General features: G+C 41.1%; 1 protein-coding gene across 5 annotated transcripts in view; it reads right to left on the bottom strand.

The window, feature by feature from the left end:
• Positions 1 to 12,024, bottom strand: part of LOC128442598 (kazrin) — a 111,317-nt gene that overhangs the window by 37,813 nt on the left and 61,480 nt on the right. For all 5 annotated transcript variants that reach the window (XM_053425139.1, XM_053425143.1, XM_053425142.1 and 2 more), the window contains exon 2: positions 10,813 to 10,920. In XM_053425139.1, the coding sequence (XP_053281114.1) occupies positions 10,813 to 10,920 (108 nt within the window). The remainder of the gene's footprint in view (positions 1 to 10,812; positions 10,921 to 12,024) is intronic.

Here is a 12,024-nt window from a genome sequence, read left to right as displayed (position 1 = left end):
TTCATTAAGGCCTATTAATCTCCCTGCAAGGACAAAGATAAATCCTGTTAAAATGAGCTGAATGATGAGTCAGACTTTAAATGTAGTCCCAACAGTTTCAGAACATGTTCACAATTACTCATGAAGAAGGAAAAACTGGAGAATAAAAGCTTTATTTCAGACTGATAATTTATCTTAAAGCTGATTTCCTTACTACTATGCTACAATATGCAAGTTGTGAGCCAAAGTACTGTAATGAATAAATAATATTTTAGCATGTGCTCGACTGAATTTGAAATTGAAATGCTATTGCACAGTATGTGTCACTAGAAAAATATTGCATAACCCTCCTAGTAAGAACAGAGCAATACCCAATTTATTTATATCAGTAGTTTAAGAATGAGTCTTTTAATAAATGCCAAATTACCCTTGAGTTGTGTTGACGTGCGTCAGCAGGACAGAGTGTATGTGCACAGCTCTGCTTTCACTCCCTGTAGCCATGATGCAGTAGCCAACTGTGTTTAGCTTTCAAGGCTCCGACCAAACCGCTAATACAAATGCTTTCACCGACCGTCCGTGGCTTGTCAACAAAACAGATGCAAGAAGAGAAATATGTCCGACAGTCGAGGCAAGGACAACGAACGCCACAAAGCCTTCTCAGTGAAAAGTGTTTGAAACGTGCACAGACCAAGGGAGGCCACATGTGGATTATGTGATACATGACATAATTACATCAAGTTATTGTAATGTAGTCATTCTACAAAAGTAAAATGAGTGATGTTTATTTTTTGAAAAATTACCTTGGATCAGGGAGGTAAGGGCAATAATAAATATTAAACTATTTTTATCAATGATCTCCCCACTACTTATTCAGAATGTTGTGTTTATCTTTGTGCAGTGATGTAAGCATCTCAAACTAATTTAAGACTGAATCATCTGTAAAGTCCGATTTAAATAAAGTACAACACAGGCTCGCTGCTAACAAACAAACACTTTATAAAACTTAATCTAATGTAATGATTTTGGTACACATTATAACAAAAACTAAAATCTACTGATGTGTTATTTCCTGTCTTGATGGAATTCCATCGCAAAGAGCTGAACACATGAAATACCTTGACCTCTTACCTGACCCTGGAATGACATTTAAATGTCATATCGATTACACTGTGAAGAAAATGAACTATACTATAGATTAAGTGTTCGTAATTGATAAATGCACTGTTTTTCATTCACTGTAAGAAACAAAGTGGCATTAGAACTTGTTTTTTCCAACTCTTGATTATGCTGATGTTGTACATTAGACACCATCTTCCTCCTCCTAAAGTAGCTCATAATCGACTGAGGAGATTTGTTATTGGCTGTCCATCGCATCACTGTACATTATGTACAAAACCCTTAATCTACCCTCTACTACTTTAAGAAGACACTGTCACTTAATTTTTTCATGTAAACATTCCAGTTATCCTCAATATTTAAGACAGGAAATGGTATCTTTCTTCTCCAATTATCAGCCCCCCCCCACAAGTCTCTAAGTCAATAGCCAAGAAAACATTTATGTTTAAAGTTCCTTGGAATAATTTACCAGCAAAGATTCCATCTTTGTTCAAAAATGCCTTTTCTTCTTATTGAATGACAAGCTGTACATGTCCCCAATACTAATAGATATAACAATAAGTATGTCAATGACAACACAGACATTTTGATCCATTTAATATGGATATTTATTTAATTTGATCATTATTATCATATTCTTTAATTTAAGTGAAATTAAACATAACTCATAAATTCAGGGGTATAGGACATCAAATGAAAGACACTACTACTTTGATCTAATTCTGTACAATATTCGAAATATTAATTCAATACACATGTATGAAAAGACTACAGATTATAACAACTTTAATACAATACTACTATAATTAATCAAATAATAACCATGTAGGGACTTAAATCCGTTTAGTATATCAGGGTGCTGAACTTTAATCCACTAATTATTATTAAGGAAATTAAAGAAAATGTTTCCTTCATGGAGATGGTTTGTGCTTTTTTAAGATTTATATTAAGCCGGTGGTTAATTAAAATCTGATTTAAAATGACAATTAATGAGAAAAGAGTCTCGTTCTGTTATCTATTATTCTGTGACTTTTGCTGATGCCTTAGGATTTTGCCATTGTATCTTTCAGAATCGCTGATCTCAACATATTTAGGCAGGTATGGAATCAAAGTCATTATTAAGACTAAATAAAGCAATTCATAATTTAAAGAAACCCCCATCTCATAATTACATGTTAATTAACATGTCAGTATGTGTTGGCCACACGGCCGCTGCACCCACACTACAGTACAGGAGCCATCTTGTGCTCCAAACTCTCTGAAGCTCCATTAATCGACAAGGCCACTGAAGACACAACTTTTTAAATATTCTCTTACAACTTGCTTCAATAACAGTGCAGCAAAATAACGCAGGCTGTGAAAAATTCATGTAACTAAACTCTAGTATTAGTTTCAAATTATCTCTTAATTAAACAAGAATAAAGAACTTGTTATGGTTAATCACACGGCTCATTGGAGCCTCCCTAACTCCCCACTGAACAGAAATGCATGTTCTGTGCTCTGCAGTGGCAAATCACAAAATCCTGAGTTCACTGTTTCTCATCCAGCTGATGTCAAAAGGCCAAATTCAGGAAACATCCCATATGATTCATTTTCCCTTGAACACAATCATTTCGGCTTTGTTTCAGTTTCACCCCACGTCCGTTCTAATGCCTGAAACTCATGATGTGACCACTCCTGTACACAGGGCATGTGTGTGCAGGTGTGAAAAAAAAAACATGCATGTGCCGGCGTAGACAGGAATTGCTTGAATTTGAGAATCATTTGAGAGTCACTCAATGAACCATTGCTCTCTCTAAAAAAAAAAAAACTAAAGCAGCTGAAGAAAATACTCTTGTCCATTGTGTCCGCCAGAATGGGCGGCGTGGAAACTGAATACAGCCCCGGCTCAGAGAGGTTGTTTGACGGCCGTTGCTCAACTGATACACGCAGCAGATTAAAAGCTGGAGGAACAGGCACAATGGGCTGTTTACGCTTTTGTGAGAACAGATGAGACTCTGAGGTTTTTGTGTTGTGAGTGGGTAAGAATTTGATGATTTCACTTCAGGATAACACCCAAAGAACACTCAGCAGAAAGCAGGCGGAGAGCGGCTCAGCCTTTTTTTTGCGCGACGCAATTGAAATCCAGTCATTGATTTTTGTTGGAACTTAGTTTCTCTCTTCCAGTCACAAGGCCATTTCATGAAAAGGTAGCAAACGCCTTTTAATAGCAGTAAAGAGCAGTGCTGCAGTAGTTACAGTGGCTGTAAAGGACATTGTGTGCCTCTGCCTAGAACCCAATGGTTTAAGATTAAAAACCCAAGGATGAGAGATGACTCAGCAATTTCTCCTTTCCCCCGGAACAAAAAAGGAGAAACTCAGGAGGAGAATCTGAGAAAATGTATAATAGTGTAATTTATCATGTGAGGCTGTGGGTTGTAAAGTTATTTAAAGATCATATCATGCTGTTAAAACCGTCTGCTGGAGTGGCTGAGGAATGATTGCAGGGCAGATCCCTGAACAGGGGACGAACTGCGAGAAGGTAATTTTATGACAAAGAGGTGATGCCAGCAGGATCATTACTGTTATTCTGACAAATACAAGCTGTGTGCGCGGAGCACATTACAAAAGCATCTTTCCTTGCTCAGTAGATGGCAGACTACAACATATCAATTACACTGTTCTTGTTCCAGACCTGTTGGGACACGCTAGCCGAGTGTTAGGCAATGAGGAAGCGGTGCAGCTGTGGCTCAGACACTTATGAAGATAAAGAGCTAATCAGCAGGTCTGTTGGGTTTCATAATTAAAAGAATGCACTTGGCTCACACAGAATATTTACACTGGATTAAGACAGCGTCGAATCACAGTGCAGGGACTGAGGGACAACAGGAAATTAGCCTTCAGAGCCTTCAAGTATGGCTTGGAATGCATAATCGTGACAGTGTAAAACTAAATTCTCCTGTCTGAAGCGGTTTGGATGAAATGGCTGAGGCCAGCCTCGCTCTTTGTGTGATGCAGCATCATGTCGCACGAGAAAACACATAAACACACACAGGTTGTGAGATGCCAAGAGGTGACGAGTTAACAGCACTATCCCTTAAATGAAAATCAATGGAAGCAGCCGGTGTCTCTCGCTCTGCAGGCAGTTTGCACAATACCTCAAAGACAGCAGCTCCACCGAGAGCCCCACCTATCTTTTTACTGTAAAACAGTGAGAATCATATCCATCTTTTTAATGCCCGTCTTCAGCACCACCTAACTGCCGTTATTTGCAACGGACAATGAGTGTGTTACTGGAAACTATATCTTGATGAATTTTTCCAGTTTTCCTGCTCGCATGATTTTTCCCCCAACTCTGCAGCTTGCACTGCAACAACAATGACCCCCCCTGCGAAAGATCAGCCAGCGAGTCACTGAGTGTGAAGTGCCAGAGGGGGAAAAAAGCCTCAGAGAGTCGAAAAGGAAGGATGGTCCAAACAGGAATATAGTATCACTTGTTCCAAAAGAAATAATGGGAAATGCCAGGGTCGTGTCGTGGTAATAGCAGGCTGTGGATCACACACAGCAGAAACCTGCGGCTGCACTGTTTCCTGAAGCATGGTACCAGGCCTATCAGTAATGTTGAAGCATGTGGTTTCCTTCGGCTGTCAAATGTGGTTTCTAATATCTGCTTTGCAATGGTGTGGGTGTGTTGGTGGAGATACTTTAGGTTGGTAGAGATACTTTACGAGCGAGAACATCGGTGGTAGAAGATAACTTTTCTGTACACGAGATAAGATAATTACATCTGATACGCTAGTTAAACGTACAATATGTTACTTTGGCTGCTAAAAGGGTTTCTCAATCAAAACAATCAAGTGCTCCCTGGTTTGATAAGATTATGAGAAGCGTTGAATCATGGGAGTTGTTGTCTTCACTACCATTGCCGATGAAAATCTCCCTGACAAGAATGACAAATCATGTTCATGGAGGAGATGATGTATTCAAGTTTTATAAAAGTGAGGCAGCAAAAGGCAATGAAAGATAGCATTCATTACGAGGAAGGAAAAACAGGAAGTCGTTACGGATTTCTCTAGGTTGAACATTGTTGTAAAGATTTTGAATAATGTAAGAAGTCAACAAAATATATAACATAGGTCTAGCTGCTTTAGACATTTTAATGAAGATTTGTTACATGTAATTACTACTTCTATTCCACAATATTTCAGAGGGAGATGTTGCACATTTTACTATAAAATATTAATTTGATAAATGTATTGTAGTTTTATAGGAGTAGAGTCATTTCTTTTCTACTCTTTTCTTTTGACCAGAGGCCTGTGCGATGGGTCACCCACTGTGTGGTCTCAGTCCGCCCATCTGAGCCAGAGTCAGCTGACTCCTGTTATTGCACTTTATAGTTTTGACACTTCAGTGCATACATAATGGGCCACACGTGGATAACTGCAGGGGTTTGACAAGGAATGTTGAGGTTCAAGATTTGTTATGACCTTCAGCAGATTGTCGTGTCCTCTCCCATAACCTCCCTCCCACCCCTAATCTCTCTACACCCTCACCTCAGGCTAAGCGCAAAAATGGGAAGGGTGGGCCAAAGTTAAAATGTCAACTTGAAGTATTCTGTTTGAAATGAGACCTAAAGGTGTGCAACCGCATACTGCTGATCTTCAGTGAGCGGGGCTGCACTCTATCTCCTCATCTGGACTTCTCGGCCCACTCACACTTTTTCCATCTACTGACGCACACCAGCTCCTCCGGGTCTCCTCTTCGTCAGCTTTGTTACTTGGCTCTCTTTGCTCCCACCTTCATGGTCAGTAATCAGTGAAAAGTAACCACCAGTTGCCACTCGGCTCCCTTCCAGGACTGCCAGCTCAGACAGCCACCGTCCCTCTCCACCATCCCCTCCGCTGCCAATTCACCAGCACCAGACGCCAGCACAGCTGAGCTGCCTGTGGGCCTTTTAAACAGCTATTTGAAGGGCAGGCAGAAGGTACAACAAACTAGTTGGGTGTTCACTTCATGTCAGAAATAAAAAATACACCTGTAGTAGCACCTTGGCACAGTGCTGCACCCTGGAGTAATGAGGTATAGGTGTTAAGTGAAAACAGTTTTTATGACAGCAAAACAAAACCATTCAGATATCTCAGACAGGGCCACGCAGAGATAAATTGACAAGGTATTTTATTCAGAGAGATCAACTTGATTTGATTTGAAGGTGCTCATTTCCATCCACGTCAGCTCACACTCAGCGATAAGCCAAGATTCTATTAGAGGGCAGGGTCAGATAAAGACAACACAACACTTTAAGCAGAGATAAGCAGTAAGTAAGAGCTTGGAGGAGCCTAACACCGACAACACAGCTCTCACTTCATGTTAGAAGGACACTGTCAATGATCAGAGCCTAACACCTATGAGGATATTCGTATAAGCTTCGTCAAAGTCTTCCAATCCCATCTAGATGAAACTCCCTCTACAAGACTGACTGATCCACACTTTGATAACGATGAGCGTTAATTGAACAGCATAGCTCCGTATCTAACTTTAAACTATCATTACATATACAGACTAGGGCAATGTTAAATCTACACACTTAACAAGGCTGATTTATTTATATAAACCAAGGTGGTGTGAGTGTGAATGGATCCTCAGGTGATAAGAAAAACAGCATCTGAAGGGGAGCTCAGTGAAGGACACGAGAATAATAAATGTTTTTGTCTGTGGGAATTACTCTGATGTTGTAGAAGCAAAGGGTTTTGCACGAGCACGCGCAAACACACACACACACACACACACACACACACACACACACACACACACACACACACGCAGTGTAGAGCTATGTCTTCATGAACATCTACATTGATTTCCTGGAGACTTACTCTCACCTTAACACAGTCACTACTTGCCTAATCGAAACTCTTAGTTTAACCCAAACCCAACTTGAACTGTAACCTAATCTTAGAACTTGTCTTCACCTTGAAATTTAATGATTTACATTATAGGGACTTGCCTTTTTGTCCCCCATTGGGAAGACATGTTGTTTCCACTATCACTATAAGGACTTTGCATTGACTTCTATTCATTTTGAACAACCTAACCAAAAGCGTATCCCCAACCTTAATAATGACCTAACCTGAACTTAACCTAACCGTAACTTACTCTTACCCTTAACCTCAATCAGCTTTGGACCCCATAAGGTCTACTGGTCCTGACAAGGAAATGGTTTATGCAGGGAAAGTTCCTAAAGATGAAACAAAAAGGAGTACACAAAGAAACACACACAGGATTTCTTTGTGAGTAGAAAAATAAGGTTTCCTTTGATGACGGCTGCTCAAATAAAGCCTTTCTAATCTAAACTGCATGAAATTTCACTCTTTGACGTTATGACCTTTGAGTCGTATTCGCTAACATTCCCTTTAAAATGAAGATGTAATAGAACGTGGCAAAGACCGTAGCTAATCAGAGGCATTCAATGTCACAGAGTGCATAGAAAACATCTTCCTCTGTGACCGGGGCAACACAATATCTGAGATTCTAAAACCACATCTCTGATACACAATCCTGTTACATGTCTGTCATGGTTGTATCACTGCAGTAGGTCGGTATCACTTGTCTCTTCCTCTTCTTTTCTTTGGTAATATGAACTGTCTGATTGCATCATGTCAATAGCTGCTGGATTTTGATCACTGAGTGACTGTGACCACTTTGACTCACATATAAAAAAAACAATAACCACTACGTCCAAGCATTTGATTGGCAATTTCTGATGTGTGTAAATTACAGTGGAGAGGCCTGGATATTGTTGCGGGAGGCCATTTAAATGCCACTCTCCTATAAGAGGACTGTGGTGGGGGCAGGCGTTTTGGAAAGTGTCAGCGCATGAGAAAAATGGAGGTGCTCAGCAGAGACCACTCCACGCATGCACCTCCACACACACACACACTCACCTCTACACCTCCACACACACACACCTTCTTAGTCTTCATTGTTCTTTGGTATATTTCTGTCTCGTTTTCACTCCTCCCCCTTCTCTGTGTGACTTTCTCTCATTAATCAGAAAACACACACACACACACACACACACACACACACACACACACACACACACACACACACACACACACACACACACACACACACAAGCAGACACGCGCACACACACAGAGTCCTGTAATCTTTCACCTTGTCCTCCTCCTCATGGAGAACTTCACCTCATTTTTCCCCCAGTATCTTTCTCCTAAGGCGATTTTTTCCTGGATGCCCTGTTTGACTTCTCTGCACCGACCTTCCTATTTTAGCCAACCCGCATGCCAAGTTTCACCCAGGTGGTGACATCACAGCCATTTAATGTGCAGAAGCAGCACCTGTCCTCCTAATGATACAGTGCTCTCTGCTTACGTTTGCCTCCCCTCTCCTTCTCTGTCTCTCTGTGACTCCCACACTGCAGCCCTGAGATGAATCTGCTGATAACAGAGCGGCGCAGGCCCCTGTTCTCGCTCTGATGAGACTTGTGGTGATATACGTGGCCTTTGCAACTGCACTGCTGGATGTGTGTGTGTGTGTGTGTGGGTTCCGAGTGTGCACATTTACAGCAACTGCACTGCTGGATGTGTGTGTGTGTGTGTGGGTTCCGAGTGTGCACATTTACAGCAACTGCACTGCTGGATGTGTGTGTGTGTGTGTGGGTTCCGAGTGTGCACATTTACAGCAACCATGAAGGAGAGTGGGTTCATGCACCCCTGTAGTAATGTCCCCACACAAAAAGTTGCAATTTAAAAGTGTTTGTATACCAGTGACCTGGTCAGTAATGGTATCTGCTCCCACTCAGTGAGCTAGTTAAGATAAGATGACCCTTATACAGACTTCAGGTTGTGGAAAGGTCACGGATGAGAGAAACAATGGCTTCCATTGGTAAAAAGAGGAATAATGGAGAATGAGTTGTCCAAGTCTAAGTCCTTCGTTAACAATCCATAAAGCCTGACCGCCTCCCAATGTAGACAATTGTCACAATATGCGCCATCACTTTACGTCCTGCATTGCACCTGCAATTATTACCTCAACCACTAGGGAGGAAACAGTGTCTTGTCCTCTTTATATACAGATATATGTTCTTGAGTTAAAAAAGTAGAAATCTCAGAACGGAAAATTATAATAATTAATTAATTAATTAATTAAATTTAAATGTAATTAAATGTAGGTTTATTTTGAGTCCCTAATGTAAAAGTAATTAGTAAAGGAAAAACTTTGGGGAAGTTATCGTTTTGCTTAAAGTTGTAAATGTATATTGATGTAAGTGAAGTTCTACCACTGCCCATCAGTACCACATACAGTATAAAAACAAGTTTGTACTACAGAGAAACTGGAAATTGCAACACTGCTCCCTTTTTTTTTTTCAAACACGGCCTGTGAGAACTCTCAGTAACATCACAATATAAACAGACTCAAATAGTTGAGAGGAGAGAGATGGCAGCCAAACCGACCCCTATGCAGGCCCACTTTGGAGAAACGGGCCCCTGGGGAGTGCCTGGGCGACACCAGACCCACAGCCCAGCTGGCAGCCTTACAGAAGTTACAACTTTATCCTGTAGTTACTAAATCCAAGAGACGCTTCTGTACTGGTGCCATCGTTAGCTACTTTGATCCTCTCCACAAGACTCGGCGCCCTTGAAACAAGCTTTTGTCATCAAAGAGCAGGAACATGGAAACAGACGACAGATACACTTCTGTTAAGTGTGTTTGTCTGGAGAGGCGATAACGTTCACGGGAGCCTCCTCAGACCAGCGGGTCAGAGACGAGTCTGAGAAGGATTTGAGGTTCATCAGCGGGTGTTTGGGACGGTTCATGTGATTTACAGCAGAATTAAAAACAGGGATGACTCTGTAGCACGACAGTATTTAGATGTTCACAGAGCCCTTTTTTAGCATTTAACTTGTGCCAGAGGCTTAAAATATAAAATTATAATGTGGCTGTTGTTCAAATACCCAGCAACCATGACACAATTAGGCTAAATAGAATATGGGTGTAAATACACCAGACTAAACTCTAATTTACTCCTATCTCCAAAAACCCATAACATCATTGTACTGTATTATCATAGATTCTTTCATAACGTAGGTTTACTTTTAACTGTTAATTTGTTAAAAATGGTATTGAAGAAACTACAGGATAAAGGTTTTTCTTCTTAAAATGACTTCATGCAAATGTCTTACATCTTGCTTGTAAAGGGAATCGTGACAACCAAACAAGAACAGCCGAGGGTTTAACAAGCTGAGACTAAAAAGCCTAAATTGCCATAGGGATCAAATTGCCATGAGCTTCAGATTGTTCTGGATGTTATTCCATGTTCTATGATAGGCCCACCTTCTTTGTGTTATGGACTTTCTTATCCAGGATTGTGCTTTGTCTGTCTCTTATAACGTCAACTCACTGAGTTCACTAGCAGCCAGGGGCGACCTGGACCAGCAGCAGCAGTCCTTCTCACGCAGAATAACATGAAATGGATTCATCGTCCAAATGACAGGTGCAAGCAGAATTGAAGCCTGACTGCAGAAGTGCTACTACAGCTACTCTTGCTCTCTGACCATGTTGAAATCCAGATGTACCATGGGTAAATTGACTTTATCTCAAGCTCAAGGTCTCGTGAATGCACACTTGGTAAAGCTTATTGTGCATGTGAGTGCATGGGTTCTTGTGTCTCAACTCTCCTTTACTGAAGCAGAAAACCAGAGCGTGATGGGCTCTTACCTTTGTCCAGGGAAGCGTCCGGAGAGTTGAAGTCCATGAGGCTGCTGATTTCAGTCTTGTAGCTGAGGTCAGCTGCTGGCGGTTTTTGTCTGGCATGGGGAGAGGGATCTGGGAGAAGGAAAAACAACACACTGGGTCAAAATAACATCCAAAATGAGAAGAGATATGAAAAGACGCAGGAATTCGTCGGCCTTCTTAGAGATACGATTCGAGCTCAAGCGTGTGTCGCTAGAAGAATGAATCGCCAAAGAAAGAAAAAAACCTCTTGAACTTTTAACTGTTTAATATACAGAATGTCTCTCCGGCTAATTTGACCTGGTCTTGTGTAGACTATATTTGTCACAGCGTGCTGAACAGACTCACAGAAACTCATCTCAAGCTGTAAAACGTTTTTCTAACAAACTGAAAAATGACCATGAAGACAGCGAGAGCAAAACAGGAGTGAGAGAGACCGGCTGCATAAATGTGCGACGCATTCAAATCCTTATCGCGGCTTAAATGTTGTTTGAATAAATTTTAAAAAATACACTGTGGATTGCAACTAACTAATGCAGTGTGTGCTGGACACAGATGGCATGAGTGCATTTGGGAAACAGAATGATTAATGCAGCACCCGCGCACCAATCAACTCCACACCATCCCTCTCAGTACGTAATGAACTTACTTACTTACTCCTTAAACTGTACTTACTCCACAGGAGCTTAGCATTCATCAGCTCAGACACTGTCTCCAGGGAGAGCAAGAACGCTTGGCAATACAAGCTTAAATACATGCGGGCGCACAAACACTGACGTTTTCGAGGCCGCTGGATATGAATATTTGCATTTTTATGACCAGAGTGATTTCTGGTGAGGTTCAGTGGTTTCTAATGTAGTTTTTTTTGGTTCCCACTATAGAGGCACACAGTGAATGCCTAGTGACTACATTGCTCCAGGTCAGCTCACATGACTTTGTCACTTCATCATGTGCAGTTTACTTTCCTCAATCTTCCATTACAGCTCACATATGACCAACATTTTTTTTGTATTAAATGTCACTTTCAAAGAAGTAGTAGTTTATGGTTTGGCATACTATTGAATAATATTAATTCTGAAATTTTGTTTTGGTCACACCCACACATACACCCACACACCCACACCCACACCCACACACACACACACACACACACACACACACACACACACACAGAATAACATTCACTTCCTTTCCAAT

Source organism: Pleuronectes platessa, chromosome 6, assembly GCF_947347685.1.
Source record: "Pleuronectes platessa chromosome 6, fPlePla1.1, whole genome shotgun sequence".
Lineage (NCBI taxonomy): Eukaryota > Metazoa > Chordata > Actinopteri > Pleuronectiformes > Pleuronectidae > Pleuronectes > Pleuronectes platessa.
This window is presented reverse-complemented; position numbering and strand designations above follow the sequence as displayed.